This window comes from Sebastes umbrosus, chromosome 18 (genome assembly GCF_015220745.1).
Source record: "Sebastes umbrosus isolate fSebUmb1 chromosome 18, fSebUmb1.pri, whole genome shotgun sequence".
Classification (NCBI taxonomy): Eukaryota; Metazoa; Chordata; class Actinopteri; order Perciformes; family Sebastidae; genus Sebastes; species Sebastes umbrosus.
Genome location: NC_051286.1, coordinates 2,505,874 through 2,524,179, shown reverse-complemented (window position 1 = coordinate 2,524,179; position 18,306 = coordinate 2,505,874). Strand labels below are relative to the sequence as shown.

The 18,306-nt window shown below is 37.7% G+C and overlaps 2 protein-coding genes across 2 annotated transcripts in view; both read right to left on the bottom strand.

The window, feature by feature from the left end:
• vta1 (vesicle (multivesicular body) trafficking 1) overlaps positions 1-3,698 on the bottom strand; it is a 62,524-nt gene extending 58,826 nt beyond the window's left edge. The window contains exon 1 of the mRNA XM_037750469.1: positions 3,496-3,698. Within this exon, the coding sequence (XP_037606397.1) occupies positions 3,496-3,586 (91 nt within the window). The 5' untranslated portion in view covers positions 3,587-3,698. The remainder of the gene's footprint in view (positions 1-3,495) is intronic.
• Positions 3,699-11,786: 8,088 nt separating this feature from the next.
• On the bottom strand, positions 11,787-14,873 carry gje1 (gap junction protein epsilon 1). The gene is made up of 4 exons (XM_037751464.1): positions 14,835-14,873; positions 14,128-14,310; positions 13,401-13,598; positions 11,787-12,313 (listed from the first exon to the last, which is right to left on the bottom strand). Exons 1-4 carry the CDS (start codon positions 14,871-14,873, stop codon positions 12,116-12,118), a joined length of 618 nt encoding a protein of 205 aa, XP_037607392.1. The 3' UTR covers positions 11,787-12,115.
• Positions 14,874-18,306: the final 3,433 nt, after the last annotated feature.

Genomic DNA, 18,306 nt, shown 5'->3' with positions numbered 1-18,306 from the left:
GATGGTTTCTGGTCCTGCCTACAAACACCAAGAGTCACTCAGTGAGATCCCACATAATGGACTCATCCCAACTTGAAAATCAAAATGCCAAACTCTGATCAAGTAAAGACTTCTTACTTTCCCAGTATAAGAAAAGTTTCCCCTCAGCTGTCAGAAGAAACAGCCACATCAGACTGTCAGCGAGGTGGACACATGCTTTTGATCTGACAACTTTTTGGGGTTTGTTTTTTATGCTTTTCCATACCTCTTCATGTGCATCTCGCCTCGAGCAGCTTCCCCATGTCACAGCTCAACTAGGTCAGATGCAGACCCCTGCTGCACTGCTCTCTATATTATCACAAGTCATCTCTGATAGCTGCCCTACTTCACGGGAAACTAGGCTGTACTTACTGCATATATCATGTTCATACAAATTTAAATCTGTACATGTTCTACGGGATGGATGTAAAGTTTATCTCAAAGGAAATCATTCAGAAACAGTAGCTTGTTTACCAACTATGCTGGGTAATATGGCTGTAAATGATATATGCTAATTCTGGTAAACGCTTATATACTGTATCTGTATTTTCTTCCTTACTACTTTCACTGAACAGTTTCTTATTCTACCTTTTCTATTTTACTTATATCATATCATTTAATGTTTTTGTGCTGCACGGAGCGGCTAAAACTACACATCATCACTCAATCTTGTAATTTATAGTCACAATAAAACTGAACAAACCAGTTTTAATATTTCAGACAGGGACTGCATCACTGAGATTTCTGATGTTGGATAAAAATCTGATTTATTTTCACAGGGTTTCTGCTCAGGATATTGTTTAGCGGAGGAGATAAGCCATCCAGGTGATGACTCACATCCCGTCTCCTGGTGACTTTAGTTAGCAGGTGGCATCCTAAACAATAGTCACTAACAAATATATGAAATGTCTTTCTCTCTTTTATATTTCATTATTTATTTCATGATGTTAGCAGAGGTGGTGAATTTATGTAAGGTAAGGCAGTCTCTATAAATAAAGGGGCTATAAAACTCTGATGAGGACAGCGATGCCAAGCAAAGTTTCACTAATTAAACTTATTTAATCAAGAGAAAGCTCCCCACCTATCTGTGGCTCTCAGCCCCAAGTTCCTACTGAAGACGTAGTAAATCTTGGCTCACGGGGGGAAAAAAGGTTTACAAGTATGTAGTTTCATTTTTAAAAAAAGGCTCAGTATTTTCCTAAAACAGCTGGTCACTGTAGTTTTAAACTAACATTAATCAAACAGAGGAAGTTCAACTCTTGGGGACTATTTTCAGAGGTGGATTAATATGCATGTAGTGAGGCAGCAGGATGGTGTATGTGGGAGTGAGTCAAAATAAACTGTGTGTCCATGGTGATGAAGGAACATGGCATTAATGGAGCTTTATAGACTGGTGCAGGGATGACGTCTTTTTGTAGGCCAACCAGGAAGTTAGCATCGCCCTGGTTCTCTTGAAAAAGAGCCAATGTGTATACAGTATATATGTATATACATATATGTAAAGAGAACGCAGCTGACGGGAGAGCTGGCCACGGACTTGGCGAAGTTAGAGGAAGTATACATGTGTGACTACGTCTGATATATTTGACTTCAGGACATCTCTGATTACATGCATGCTGAAAATCAAACATTTTTACGGTATTATTTTAGATATTTTCCAAAGCAAAAGTCCCTAGAAGTGTAGGATTCAACTTTTTCCCATGACCTAGTGTTAAAACAAGTTAACAAAAATCACAATAAATCGTGATATCGAATCGCAATACATATCAAATCGGCACCCAAAGTATCATGACAGTATTGAATTGGGAGATAAGTGTATTGTCCCAGCCCTACTATAAAATACCAGATTTAAACAACTCCAGTTACTGTGAAAACACTGCGTGCTATACAAACATATTAGTCACAATGCAATAGCCTCGCTCCATAACACAGCATGAAGTGATCTTGCAGGTCAGTCGGGTGGAGCTCATTCTTTAGAGCTGAGCCAGCATGACTCTGAGACTCATGACTGTCTGTTACAAACAAGCTGAACCAGAAATCTACACTAGCCACTATCTTCTGGCCTTGTCTATCTGCTAACTGATCTTTTACTGAAGTAAAATTACTAATAATACTACACTGTGAAAATACCCTACTACTAGTAAAAAAAAGTCTTGAATTAAATTGCTGTCAGTAAAATGTTCTCTGTCAGTGTTTTACTACTATATCTGATTTTCTGGATTAATATTACTGCTGCATTAATGTGTATGTTGCATTTTCACTCCTTTATATCATATTGGCTATAGTTAATCTACAGCAATGCATCATGGTCTATAAGATCATTATGTGTTTGTAGTGTCGCTGTCCTGAGAGAACCACGTATCTCTAAAAATACATTAATATTATTAATATATAATAATGAGTACAGCTGCCATGATGAGGAGACGTTAGCATAACTATAATAATATAATATTGTAATAATATAATAATATAATAATGTAATAATATAATAACTATAATAATATAACAATATAATAATATAATAATGTAATAACTATAATAATATAACAATATAATAATATAATAATATAATAATGTAATAATGTAATAATATAATAATATAATAATGAGTACAGCTGCCATGAGGAGGAGACGTTAGCATAACCATAATAATATAATAATGTAATAATATAATAATGTAATAATGTAATAATATAATAATGAGTACAGCTGCCATGATGAGGAGATGTTATCATAACTATAATAATATAATAATGTAATAATATAATAACTATAATAATATTATAATATAATAATATTATAATATAATAATGTAATAATATAATAATGATGAGGAGACGTTATCATAACTATAATAATATAATAATATAATAACTACAATAATATAATAATATTATAATAATATAATAATATAATAATGAGGAGACATTAGCATAACTATAAAAATATAATAATATAATAATGTAATAATATAATAATGTAATAATGTAATAATATAATAATGTAATAATATAATAATGTAGTAATATAATAATATAATAATGTAGTAATATAATAATATAATAATGTAGTAATATAATAATATAATAATGTAATAATGTAATAATATAATAATGTAATAATATAATAATATAATAATATAATAATATAATAATGTAATAATATAATAATGTAATAATATAATAATGTAATAATATAATAATGAGTACAGCTCGTTAGCCAGCTGATGGAGTGTGAACAGTCAGAGCTAACAGAGCAGAGCAGCTAACATTAGAGAGCAGACTGATTTAATCCAGCAGCTCAGAGGTTCATTAATAATATGAACCAGTATGTAACTAGTTAAAGTGTAAAGTCCCAGTTCAACACCCAGTTAGAGGCTCTAAAGCTCCTCAGCTCTCAGATGACGGCTCAGGTCAACAGAGCTGTGATGCTAACAGCAGCTGCGGCTAACATTAGTTAGCTAGCAGAGTAACTTACAGTAGTAAGCGACGACCGGGTCTCGTTTCTCGTGTTCCTGAGCGGTCCGCAGGTAGTGCTGGATGGCTTTGAGCTGAGGAGGTAGAGCCATGACTGATTAGAAACCCTCCAGGAGGCTAAAACACAGCAATGACAGAGAGAGAACTCAATCCTGTTGTTGTTGTTAGCAAGTCTTCCTCTCACTTCCGGGTCTGTCATCCAATAGGAGCGGCCGCAGACGCGGGACAGATGACGTCACCAGAGGTGGTGCACCTTTTATCCAGTAAAACATGTTTGTTTTGTTTTTTTAATTGAACAAATTCAAATTTACAAACAACATGGCTCATAGATCTTTTATTTTTATTTTTATTTTTTATATATATATTTTTTTTTATTTAACAAATTCAAATTTACAAACGACATGGCTCATAGATCTTTTTATTTTAATTTTAATTTTTGTATATATCTTTTATTTTTATTGAACAAAATTTTAATTTACAAACAACATGGCTCATAGATCTTTTTTTTATATCTTTTTTTTTTTATTGAACAAATTCAAATTTACAAACAACATGGCTCAGAGATCTTTTTTTTTTTTATTGAACAAATTCAAATTTACAAACAACATGGCTCATAGATCTTTTTATTTTAATTTGAATTTTTTTATATATCTTTTATTTTTATTGAACAAAATTCTAATTTACAAACAACATGCCATCATTTTCTATAATATAATAACGACACAGTGGATGTCTTGGTTCTGTCACCCTTGTTCAATATTTGACATGCGTCTTCTTAAATTTAATTTCTGTAATGTTCAATTGTACAAAAATCAAGTTAAAGCAGCAAAGTCTAATTAGTTTAATTGCCAAACTAAATTAATTAAAATAGAAATAAAAAATAGACATAAAAGTAGAGAATAGAATTCAAAATATTCTTTGGATTTATTTGCATTTTCAAACAAACTATGTAATAATAATGATGTAAAACATTTGAGAGTGACTGCTTTGAGTGCAAATCCTGACCAAAAAAGGTAACTCCCACAGTAATATAATTTTTTATTTAAGCAAACTTGTATTCAGACTCACTCAGGATTGGACATATTCAAAAGTTCCACTCAGGATATTCAGGTTTGAGGTCAAACCATCTAATTGAGTTTGCAGTCAGGCATTCAAGCCAAAACATATTCACAATAAGCACAACAAAGACATTCTGTACGCGGCAGATCACAACAAGCACCGCAAATTCAATAAAAGGACATTTCCCAGAAAGTGGGTGGGCTTGGAGCGGAGAGAGTTTATGTCCCGCGGTAAAACGGAGATCTTCGATCTGTTGGGTTGAGCTTGTGGCTGAGTGAACCTGTGACCTGAGAGGAACAACAGAGGAAAGACTATAACACTCTGACGTTCTCTCATATATATATATATATATATATACATATATATATATATATATATATATATATATTTTATGTCTGCCAGTGTTTTCTTTGGTCCAAACCAGAGTGGAAAACTGTTGCATGTTGGTATGTGGTTCGTTTAGGTTCATACTGCCCAGTTTCTAGTGAACCATGGATTGGAAACAAACGTCACATGGGGTTGGGAAAGCAGCTGTGGTTAAGAGTTTGGGTCTGGAGTTTGGGAGAATCCATTAGCTTTGCTCCAAGCCCACCCACTCCTTTAGTGATTAATCTTTGCATTTCTTGGCTCCCACCATGCCAAAGTTTATCCCTTCCTTCAGTGATAGGATCAATGGAGCGGAGCCGCTGTTGGCCTCGCCCCACCAGAGCTGCTATATACAGTATAGTATATAAATATATATAGACAAAGAGAAGCTAAATCTGGATAAGGGTTTAGTTTCAGAACCCCAAATAATCAGGCAGATGAGGTGCAAGTAGTTTTTTTTCATCTGTGAATAGCGTCTGCAGCTCCACACCGATATATTCCCAACAGGCACAATCCAGGGCAAAAAAAACTATAAAGCGTTTAGTCATATAAAAGATAATAATTGAATGCAACCTAGATGAATGTGCACATTTTTTCTTATCTGGATTATTTTATTTAAAGGACCAGAGTCAAGGATTTTTAGGGCCAGAACCGGCCCGCTAAAGGGTCCAATCCGGCCCACTGGATGAGTCATTAATTCCAATTTTTCAATAAAATTGTATCCAGACTTCCTGTGAAGTCCTTGAGCACCGAGGGCTGTCCAAATCCACAATTAAGATCTTACTCATAATTATTAATTACCTGAACATTAATAGTTCAGGACCCTTTACACCCTCTGTTTAATGAATATGCAAAACTCCCCTCGGGACGACGGTATGGGTACCCACAGCAAAGAGAAACATCTTTAAGAGATCTTTTTTTTCTATCCTCTCTTCGTCATCTTACTTAACAAATGATCTCATTAGATATTAGAGACAGCTGCTGTTTCTTTTATGATGTCTATTTAAGATAATACAGTATGTATTAACTGTTCATATTTTAGCACTCTCATCCCAACCGTTTGGCCCACCATTACTGGTATTTATCATTGTATTTATTATTATTACTTATTTTATAATTATTTATTTATTTATTTATTTATTTATTTATTTATTTATTGTTCGTGTGCCGTGTGAAACCAGAGGTCAAAGTTGATTTATTTGTCACGTAACTTCCGTATTTAAGTTACAGCACTTCTGGAGTTATTTTAACCTAAACCGCGACCTTTTACTAACTCTAAGTAGTTTTATTTTGAAAAGACTGGAACGGAAATTGACACGCGCGTCACGTGTTGCTGGATTTGTAGGAAAAAGCACAAAAAAAAATACATTGTTGAAAGTCGTGCTGAGCGTCACGAAAAAAAGGGAAATTGGCGTCTATGTACACGAATCAAATAGATTAAAATTGGTGACTATTTCACAAACTTTCGTGAGACTGTGCTGTATAATCTGCAGTGTTAGAGAACTGAAGGTTGCGTATGAGTAAAACATTTGCAGTGTTAATGTGAAGGTTTATCAACCATCTTTCTCTCCGTTGTGTAAAGCAACAGACCCTGAACATGTTTTGCATAAACCTGCCAATGCCACGAACCATTCAGAAGCAAGCTTTGAGATGGGTTACAGGGACAGGAACTAGCACTCATACCCATGGAAACGGACAAGGTTTTGAAGTCCCGTTGTGGCTCGGCGCCCTCCCAGATTTAACATCGTGACGATGGTGAACATGACGTGGTTCCAGAGAGAGAGAGAGAATCCATGCTGTAAATGTCTGGAGGAGTGCCTCCTTCCTTTCACCTACTCTAACTTTGTGTCCTCTCTTTGCTTTCCATCACGCTTGTTTTGTATAATGCATGATATAAATTAATGTAACTTGATTGATGAAACCTGTCAGCTGTGTTTACTGATGAGCAGCAGCAGAAATAGAATAGATGTACCCATTGACTTTCTCCTGCTTCCCCAGAGATTCAACCTGTCTCTCACTATCCATCCATCTCATCTTCTAGGGCAGCATTTGCACCGCTAATTACCTCATAAACTCAAAAACTCAATCTTACTGCAACTGTTTCTGATCATTTATTTTCAACAGATTGGCTATAAAATGGCACAAAATGGGTAAAAAAAATAACCATCACTATTACCCAGAAGCCAATGTGACATCCTCTAACATATTCTCACACAACGATTTGTATCTTAAGAAAAGGTATTCCTCATTTTTCTGGCATTTTCCTGCAAATGTACAGCGTCAATTTCTGATCAAGTCTTTTCAAAATAAACTTCCATCTTCACAGGAAACAACTTGGTTAGGTTTAGGCAAAAAAACTACTAAGATAGGTTTAGGACAGATCATATTTAAGTAACGCCTAACCAGAAGTGGCGTAACTGAAGTACAGAAGTTACGTGACAAAAACTACTTAGTTGGGTTTAGGAAAAGATCTTGATTTGGGTTAAAATAACTCTAATAGCACTACTTTTTGTAGGTATAGCTATGAATGGTGTATGAGAACAGCCTGCATTTTCATATTTCTTGTCTTTTCCCAACAACAGTTTAAAACCCAAAGACAGTTAACAAACAAACTGTGAATTTTTGCATTTTATGCTAAATGACATGATGCACAAATTATCTCTATCTATTATATTTATTTTCAATTAATTTACCAGTTGTTTAAGCTCTAAATTTAAGTAACAATAATGTATCTCTCTGAATAAATGAATACATTAAATGAAAACTTCTCCCACAAAATGACCATTTTGGTCGAGACAGTAGCGGCGGAAGTGTAAAATGGTACAATTTTGCCGAAAATACATGTGTTTGGTAAGTAGTGAGCATCCGACTAGATAAAAGACACTTGGATTATACTGCACCAGTTGTGTGTGAGTTTGTAAACAGATGGTTTGATATAGTTTAGCTGTTGTTAAACACAACCCTCCATTTACTTCCATTCATCAAGACTTTGCTCCGTTTTTTGAGTCTCCGTTCGCCATGGACAAAGTTTTCTTCAAGAATTCAAGGAAACGGGGTGAATAACTGATATACAAATGATTTCTTTGAGAAAACACCAAAAAACTAAACTGCTGAAGCATTTACAACATTTCATCTATTGAAGCAAAATCCTGAAATGTGTCCTCATGGTGGCGCCAGATGGAGATCATGTTTGTTACCTGAATCACCAGCGTTTATCCACAGTATGGTGGACATTTATGTTGAGCCAGTTTTAAAGTTTGCTCAACTTAAACTTTAATTTGATGCCTTAATCATATAATTACCATAATAATGTGCTTATGGTACAATAAATATAGTTGAGCTTGTAATGTTTAAGTCAACCAACGTCACTCATCCTCAAGGGATTGGTAACCAAAGTGTTAATTGGGCTGACAGTTCCATCATAAAGCCATACGTTGCTAGTAACTAAAAATAGTTCATGCATAACAAAACATAATTATGATTGTGACATGATTATTTCTTTTTGATTTGTAAATTCCTTCTAAAACCCGTTTTATAGTCAATATTTTTGTATAACAAATAAAGTCAATAACTCAATCAAAAATGAAACAAAGACGATTGTAGGACATTTTTAATCAATCATCTCAAGACAAAACAAATAGGAGAATAACTGGTCACCTGAACAGTAGCACTCAGACAAACAATATTATTAATATTGTTTCAATATGTATGCGTTGGTCATAAAGTGTGCCTCTTTTAATTTGACATAGCTGCGAGGTGAAGGACTAAATGAGCTCAATACAGACACGCAGACTACATCAAAGATATAAAGAGTAATTTTCAATGTAGTGTAGCCTACTGTATGATGCATCATAGTGGATGAATTTACACAAATGACCCTGATATTAGTGGTCAAAATTAAGCACCAAGGCTTATTAAAGATATATTCACTGATTTTGTAAATAGTTCTCAATAGCACCCCAAAAAACTGTTTACAGTTCAGTTCACAAAAGAACATTTGGGGATTTGGTGGCACCATTCAAAAAAAATGATGTGGTGTATATTTAAGTTCTGCATAAGACCAAAAAAAAAAAAAAAAAATCCAATCTCTACAGTTATTCACCAGAATCATATCAATGAGTATTTTTAAGTTTAAGTTAAGTTTTAAGATTCAAACTTGTCAAATTACACCATCTGATTTCACTATAAATCAAATTCTGAGACAGTTAACCACAGCTTCATTTACAAAGTTCTTTACCAAGACTAGATATTTTAACTATGAACCACAGATGTTTGTTTCTGGCTGCTATCGAGCTATCCCAATTTGAACAATTCGAGTTCGACGCCTAACCTTAACCATGTCAGAATCAGAATCAGGCTCATGCCACAAGAGTTTCACAATTTGTGCTTTACCTTCTAGACACGAGCAACCAAAAGTATCCCAATTTGAATCAGAAACCCCGAACTGTTTCCGTTATATACATTTTGCAGCGGCGACCTGCGGTGGCAGGCAGAATTGCATAGTGAAAGGTATAGCATAGTGATAGGGAACCAATACAAAATCATTATTCTATAGCCATTACATTGTGCAAATACGTTTACTTCATGATGATAAGTTAAAGCAAAAGAAACTTGTCTATTGCCACTTTAGTTATGTGTTTTAAATGGTTAGCTCTTGGCCTATTTAGTTGAGATTACAGATGCTAATAGCACTAGCGTAATGGCCTGGAATAGATGCTGCTAGAGGCTCAGTGGTGTAGTGACTACTTGCAGGACTAGCTGGCAAACTGCTAGCCAGCTGGTAACAGGCTAGAGCTAGTCGGTCACAATTGCTCGTTGCTTCCCAACTGTTGTTGATGTAAAAGATTTTGTACAGATGATCGTGGTGAATAGATTCAGATGACTTGATTGTACACCGGTCTGAGCAGGCTATAAGATCGGAGATGTGGCGTCAAAGCAAGAGAACGAGGCAAGCGATCATGAAGTCATATTGTAACTGAACAAACAAAGGCCCAAGTCTTGGTAAAAGAACTTTTAGAGGCAAAATTTAAAACCATCCTCCACTAACAGATACCAGAACGCAGACGAACCCAAACCACAGGAGTCACATACCTGTTTCAAATCCTCTTAAAGCCCATCAGACCAACCGGGCCTTTGGTACTGTAGGTCGGGGATCAATTGGAGTAGGAAAAAGCTTATTTAAGGGTTTGAAAAGGATTTGAAATGAGGGTTTGATCCACTTTTGTCTGGTTATAATGCAATTTTGTACCTGAGATGATAAACAGATTGCGGAAAACTTCATAACAAAAGTTGGATGGATGTCTGATTAAAAAAAAAAAAAAGAAAAAACATTACAAAACATGAGAGGTAATCTTTTTCAAAATACATCGACAATGACACCGAAGGCAAAATTACAGAGAGTGTTATGTGTAATACTACAAGCGAGGAAAAGGTGATATGAAGAGAGTGGGGTGGTGGATGAGGAGAGATGGTTGACAATCAGGCATGGACAAAAGCTCAACCATCGTTTCAAATACTGAATGAGCACTTAGTTTCTCTTTTCAGCCTTAAAAATAATGAGTTATTATGTGACACCAACGGGACCTTGAAACTCAAAAACTTCAAATTTCTATGGTGATTTTGTCCATGTCTGTGAAGAACTAAACTACACAGTGTGACCTCATCAGTCTCACCTTGGATGTTGGAACATCCAATTGTATTACAAATCTAAGCACAAAAATTGTGCAGTATTTCTTCTTTCTGGCAGTTGATCATTTTTTTAGATACTTAAAACAATGCAACTTAATGTTAAATATTGTATATATTTTCATTCCAACACATTTGTATACCCAAATTTAAATAATATTTTCTATTTAACTTCTTTAAAGTTTCAAAATCTAAGCCAGGATGGGACTTTTAGAATATTTCATCAACTAATTTCATGTTAATTTTGTATCTGGGGAGATATAGAGTAAAACACTACATTTCAACCATTTTGAACTGATGGTATCATTGTTCGAAGTCGCCTTTACATCTCATGGAAGTAAACTGAGCCATTTGTTTTTAGCTTTTCTAGCTCATGAGATTCTCCATTCTACGAGTCAAGTTGAAGGTTGTTTAAGACCCAGCAACAGTTATTTGAAAAGGCAGACAACCCCACATCAAAGGTCCACAACAAAGTTGTGGTGCTCATGTTGATGGAAGTAAAGGTCAGAACGGGCTAGAAGCAATAACAGACACATACTGGGAAGCGATCACACATGGAAGTGTCAGGAGCAATGGCACCTGCAATTCACTCGCCCATGCGTAAGCTCACTGGTTCACAGTTTTCTTAAGAATGACGAGTGATAATCTATTTCCCGCTCTATAGTCTGCCTGTCATATTTGATCAGCACCTGGAAGACAAGCTAGACTATAGCGTTTATCTGCATTTTCATGCAGAATTATGTGACCAGCGAAATGATTTGCATTGTTGGCTGTTAGTACGTTACATGAAGACTGTAAGCCTTTTAATCAAAGCTTTCTGAAACTTTAGAAATCTCCTGAAAAAGAGCTGTTAAAGTTCATTGTTTGCACTCTGTAAGTTGTTTAATGTACCTTGATGCATTTAGTGCACACCTGGCCCTTAAGCATATTGCAAACATGGGTGCAGATAATGCTTCCAGGGTGCGTACAAGTATCAGATCTGAGGAAAAACTCCAAGAACAAGGTTTAAGGGACCCTCAAGCTGTTATGGGCCACCAGGTTTGTTACAAACTGGGCTTTCCTTGTGCTTTAGTTGGACTGTAGTCACAGCTTTTAGTAGCACCCTGAAGTTGAAACCCGTCTTGTGGAAAAAAAAGAAATCCTTCGATCCCATCCCCCAACGGTTCAGTGTCAGAGGTGCATATTCTCTGGCCATCACGTCCATACAAGACCCTTGGACACAGCCAGTACGGACCCACTGATATCTGAAATACGACTAGGGATGATGACTCTATAGCTGAGGGCAAAAAACACCCAGAGAATATTTCAGACTCGCCAGCTATGACACTGTCGCACATTCTCAAATTTCTCGGTGCAACTCACTCACGGTGGACCCCAGGTGAGGTTTTGCTCTTACGTCCGCTTCCTGTTTTTTATGAAAGTCCAGCAGTAGCTAACCGAGAGCCCGATTAAAAACTGTCAGAGATGGTGTCATATATTTTCACCCTTCGTCATTTTTATGTGTACGTGTGTCATTGGTTGTTGAGATAACCAAGACGTCGGCAGAGTATCTCAAATATCTCAGCAACACAGAGAAGTATGGTGATCACGGTGAAGGTGTACATGGCACTGAGGAAGATGGTCTTTTCAAAGTGTTCGGGCACCATGCACTTAGTCACGTTAAAGGCCTTTTCCAAATCCCTGGCATCGCACATGTACAGCGGGTGGACCTGGGGGGACAAAAAGAGAAACATGAGGTGGTAATACTGTCATGATTGTGTGAATTTCCAGATGGCACTGTGCAATTTTGCTGGGTAATATTCGTCTTAACATTGGAAGATACTCAAGTTGGGTCAAGTCGGCTAGTTTTACCTAGCAAGTACTGGGCGCGACTAACTCCATTCTTTTGTGTTGTAATATGGGGTATTGGAGGAAAATGTTGTTGCTGTCATGTCTCAGGAACCATCTTGAAATACTACGAACTTCCATCCTGCTGGCAGAATAACCTCGTAAAAGATCAGACCATGGCCATTTTTCACCACCACTAATTGGTATCATTGACCTGGATGATTGGATTCATGGTGGATCACAGTGTTCAGTCCACCTCTTTGGATGACAACATGCATTGCAAGCTTCTTCTTCTTGGTCATTGCTGACAGGATCTACTTGATTGGATGTTTATTTAACCATTTTGGAATGTTGCATTGGTGCAAACTGTGGAAAGATTGGCCATTGGGCAAGAAAGTACTTTTCGTAACCTTTGGTGCAAGTTCCCGCAAGGCCCGTAGACTTTACATTGTGATGAAGTCACAGATGTTTAAATCACATTTCTCTGCTCGACAAAGGAGTATCACAAATATAAAACCTCCATGGATCTGAAATTCATAATAGAAAGAGTCATAATTGACCTTATTTGCAGTTGGAGGTGTCCTGTCAACAGCTTTACAGACGTCTCTTTTACAATGGTGGTCTTTGGGGAAAATGCTTTTTGGGTCACAGGGGATTTCTCGTTGCAATATCGCGAATAGCCACTGGAAATATTGGAAGCAAAGCTGAGTGGTGGTGCCGTATCCAGGTCTTATTATGCATCCATGCTTGGGACATGCTGGAAGAATTACATCTCCTGGCTAGCCGGGGAGAGCTTTGGTACCCACCAGAAAGAACTTCCTTTTGAAAAGGTTGTAAGGGGTATCTGCACAACCTTTCATCACCATAACCATGAGTGGCAACTTGAAAATGGATGGATGGATGCATAACTGACATGGACAAGCACTCTATTGAGTTCATCAAGATTTATATCATTAGAAATGAACAGACCTGGAAGCCAAAGAGGTGGCTTTGTAGCCAGAAGGCGATGACTTCCAGAATGATGCGTAGAAGAACAGAAATGATGTAGAATACGGTGTAGATGGGTCGCTCGAGGATCTCTTCCTGGTCGATGTTCTTACAGGCTGCGTAGAGGTGAAAGACCGCCCCAGGAACTAGCACTGTTACCAGTTGTAACGCCCAAAAAACCTGGGGTGGGCAGAAAAGAAGGGAAGGGAGGAGTGAGAAAAGCCAATGGAAGAAGACGATCGGATATAGAATGGAGGAATCCTGAAATATATGATGGATATAGGGTGATAGTAGGTGATGGTACAAAATTATGGGGGTGGAGGGGGTCCGACCACGGCTCTGAAATATCAGTAAGTTAGAATCTATGGCCCCGACCATGGTTCTGAAATATCAATAAGTTAGAATCTATGGCCCAAGAAGTGAAAGTCAATTGTTCGTTCCATTGCAACATCAGCGCAGAGCTACGCTTCCGCCATTTTGGACTGAAAGTGACTACCGGACACCAGTAAAACGTCCACCTACAAAGTGCCGTACAAAAGTAAAACTAAATTATTTCTCTTCTCATGTCATATTCTACCAAAATGGCCTGTGTTGAAAAAATAAAATATTCTAAATTCAACACGCATTTTCAGTCCAAAATGGCGGCAGTTTCACACAGCAGCAGTTTCGTCTCTTTACTTCTACAATCTCCGGTGTGGTGTCGTCCTACCTGAGGTGTTATGGGTCTGAACTGGTTGTAGCAGTACAGGTTGAGTTCTCGGCGATCGGGGTCGCAGCTGAAGTGCAGAGCCTCATTTCCGTAGACAGCGAAGCCAAGAACGCCCAGAAAGAACATCCGCACCGAGCCGAAGAACAAGGTGTGGAACTGGCCTATCACCGTAGGAGGCCTGAGCTGCAACACACACACACACACACACACAAATGCACAGCGACACATAGACACATTAATGTCGCCATGGACACACACAGACATATATGATGCGTACAAACAAGCATTCACATTTCACATGCGACACACACACAGAGAGAGAGAGACAAAGAGAAAACAGCTTTTGTCAGCCAGATAAATGCAGCTGCATCAGAGGCTCACCGAGGCCCTGAGCTCTAAAAGCTAAAACAAAAAACCCATTCAGAGGAAACATTCACCATCTCCTCTCTCTACCTGCTCTGTTCCGACTAAAACTGAGTCATGTTCACCGAAAAAAAAAAATAAAAAAAGGCCCAAATGACACCCTCACAAAGCAAAGAGGGTTACAAATACTCCATTAAGACGGAAGGTAAAAGGAGAAGTAAACAGATCGATGGTTTTCTGTTTTGTTTTTTAAGCCTCCGGGGGGATAATTGCTCGGCGCTGCTCCTCTGTTAACTGTCAAATCATGAACAGCAAGGTAGTTTTGGATGATCTGGCCTACTTACGCATCCTTCATAGAAGTTTTTGATGTAGTTTAAAGACATGGTTTGCTTGTCGATGTCCCCTGTTTAATTCCAGGGCTGCTCTGGGCCCTCATGGCCGGTCGGTTTGGCTGCTGGCACCAGTTAAAGGCCAACAACAGGAAGGCCACAAAATCTCCAACTGACCCCTCTCTCTCCCTCGCTCTCTCTCTCTCTCTCTCTCTCTCTCTCTCTCTCTGCCCTGAAAGCCCATGTCAATGCATATTTGTTTTTTGCCTTTTATCCCTCCATCAATTGACTCGCTCAGTAAAAAAAAAAAGGACAACAGAGACAGAGGGGGCCAACAATGGGCCTGGGGGGACATGTGGTCCCTGCATTATAATCCCTATAGAACTATGTCAGCAAAAAAACAACCTCTTGTCACACACAATGCAGAGAGAGAGAGAGAGAGAAAGAGAGAGAAAGAGAAAGAGAGAGAGAGAGATGGCAAACAAAAATACAATACACCCAGTTGGGTAAAGAACCATTTTTTAAAGTTATTCATAAAAAAAAAATAATTTCCAGTCATTTTGACACTTTTTAGTTTTTTCCTCACTATGACAAACATAAAGTCATGAACAAGATGACAACACACCCTGCACTGCAAATACTTCTGGAAGTGCATTGTCGGAGCTGCTGTGGTCCCCTTGGCGAGCTATACGAGCGAACCGGCCACCAACACAGAAAGAAACCCAAATCAAAATTAAAAATTTCCCACAAAAAAACAAAAAAAAAAGCCAAAACTGGACACGAAGTGAAATAAAATAAAATAAAATAAAATGGAAGTCCACACACCAACCGTAATCCTGGCGGTGTGTTGTTCATTCCACACTCTTTTTTCCACTCAGGGATCCCAAACTCATGCCAGCCAGTCGCGGGACCTCTCGGGTCAGAGAGCCACAGAGTCAAGCCACGCGGAATCAACGTGGGGGGTGCTTCCGGTCACAGCTTTCAAAATAAACACAGGAGCTTGGCAAGAGTTGTAGCCCAAAAACAGAGAGGCTAAGAGGTGACTATAACAACTGAGAAACATGAGATAAAAAGTAAATTACCCCTGTGAGTATGCAGAATGTACAACATCATATTTATACTGACATTTTTTTTTTGCTGAGTCACAAAAAGAAAACAACCTGGAAAAGACACAAGAAGAATTAAATCAATTTAAAGCATGGAAGCCGAATTAATAAATAAAAATCCTCCAAATATTATTTCAACAAAAACAACAACAACAAAATAATAATACTAGAGTGTCATTACAGACAGAGTGCTGAGTGCTCGAGCCCCATTCACACTGATGAAGGTCCTTAAGCACAAGATATTAGTATTTTGCATTCAGTCACCATCTTGGTTGTTGGCTGCTGCCTTCTTGGTTTTTGGCCGTCTCCATCTTGGTTTTTGGCCGTTGCCTTCTTGGTCTTTCGCCATCGCCATCTTGGTTTTTGACTTTTGCCATCTCAGTTTTTGGCTGCTGCCTTCTTGGTTTTTGGCCGTCGCCATCTTGGTTTTTGTCCGTCGCCATTTTGGTTTTTGGCCCTCAGGGATCCCGAACTCAGGCCAGCCAGTCGCGGGACCTCGCGGGTCAGAGAGCCATAGAGTCAAGGCACGCAGAATCAACGTGGTGCTTCCGGTCACAGCTTTCAAAATAAACACAGGAGCCTGGCAAGGAAAGAAACATGAGATAAAAAAGTAAATTATCCCTGTGAGCATATGCAGAATATACAACACCACATTTATACTGAAAAAAAATATAAACAACCTGAAAAAAAAAACACAAGAATAAATAAATAAATTCATAACATGGAGGCCAAAATCCTCCAAATGTTATAAAATAATAGAATAGAATTCCTTTATTGTCATTGCATAAGTACAACGAAATGAAATAGCAATCCTGACAGTGCATACACATCTAGTGCAAATAATGATGAGTAAAAATAAAAAAAATATATATTATAAATAAAAAAATATGTATTTGCTTGACCTTTAAAAACGATATTGAACTGAAAAAAGATATTGCACGTTGTGGAGTTGTTGTTGGCTCTATATACACAAGTACAAAATAAATACAGCTCTAAACAAAGGAATAAAAATATATAAAAGAATAACTAAGGTGCAGTTGAGAAGTAAAAACGTAATGTAAAGCTGTATAAACATATATACAAAGTAACTGTAACAACAATAAATAAATCATTATTACAGTGTCATTACAGACGGACTAAGTTTTTGATGAGGTGTCAAACCAGGTGTCAACTTGAACATAATGAGTGCTCGGGCCCCATTCACACTGATAAAATGTCCTTAAGCACCACAAATTAGTATTTTGCATTCAGTGTCCAACAAAGTGTCATATTGTTATTTTGGAGGGGGGTTTCGTACTTTTATTTTGAAGGTCCAATCCTACAACTTCCGGTGTAACCCGTACTAACTATGTCTCGCTTCATACGACTTTGGCAGGCAGCTTGTGTTCGCAGCGGCCGTGCGTCCGGAGAGCAGGACGACCAACTCCGCGTGAAAAAGTGCAGCTTTGGCTCAGATAGAAGCGATGGCGTCACGAACACGACATGACTGAAGGATCTGATCTGAGTTCAGCTGATAGCTGCATGTGTTGGTGCCAGACACGTATAATACTTTACAGAGAAAAGAATAAAGACAGAGAATCTTGCGAGCAACGTAAAGAGTGCAGAGCGTACTCTGTTTTATTCTATGTGTTGAAACACTGACTCTGAAATGCTCCTGATGTTATTTTTATTTCATTCCTCTGGATTAGTTGCACCATTACATAAAAATCTCAATAAATCCATCATAGATTTACCATAATTTGTCTTTAAAGGTGCAGTGTGTATAGGATCTGGTGACGTCTAGCCGTTAGGAGCACTGGAGGACACCGGAGGACACAGAGGCACATGATTTTTTTCAGGTTACCTGTTTCATGCACTACTGTCATGATATAGTGACCGTTTTATGAAAATAACTTTTTTTAATCATATTTGCTCCAATCTCGCCTACTGCTGCTTTAACTGTCAAACCCACCACTGTGAAAGAGCTGGCAGATCTCCAGAGGATGCCTCATTCTTTTTAATCTTACAAAGTATAATAAACACCTGAATATCCATCACTAAAACACATTGTCAGATGTTTTAATAATAAAGAGACTAACACTGGACTGAACCTATATCATTCATATTTATGGTTATAAACTACAGCAGTGGGTTGAAGGACAGATTGGGGTTTTTCTTTTTTTTAAACTAAGAACTTCATGATCAAATTCCAGCTCATGTAGTGGCATCCCTCGCTGAGGAAACACTGCCATCTGTGACTGTGAACCACACACACACACACACACACACACACCGCCTGTAACTTTTAAGTCCATTTGAAGCTCCGGATGTGAACGGTAATCTTCAGCCCTCACGCTGCAGCTGGACACGAGTTAGAAAAGAAGAGTAAAGAAGGAAGAAGT

What these genes read in the sequence shown, in the direction of transcription:
- gje1 (XM_037751464.1), bottom strand. Translation starts at nt 14,873, where the DNA reads ATGTCTTTAAACTACATCAAAAACTTCTATGAAGGATGC. An exon ending in AAAACTTCTATGAAGGATGC is followed by an intron (nt 14,311 to 14,834) that starts GTAAGTAGGCCA and finishes TGTGTGTTGCAG; the next exon opens with CTCAGGCCTCCTACGGTGAT. An exon ending in TCAGACCCATAACACCTCAG is followed by an intron (nt 13,599 to 14,127) that starts GTAGGACGACAC and finishes TGCCCACCCCAG; the next exon opens with GTTTTTTGGGCGTTACAACT.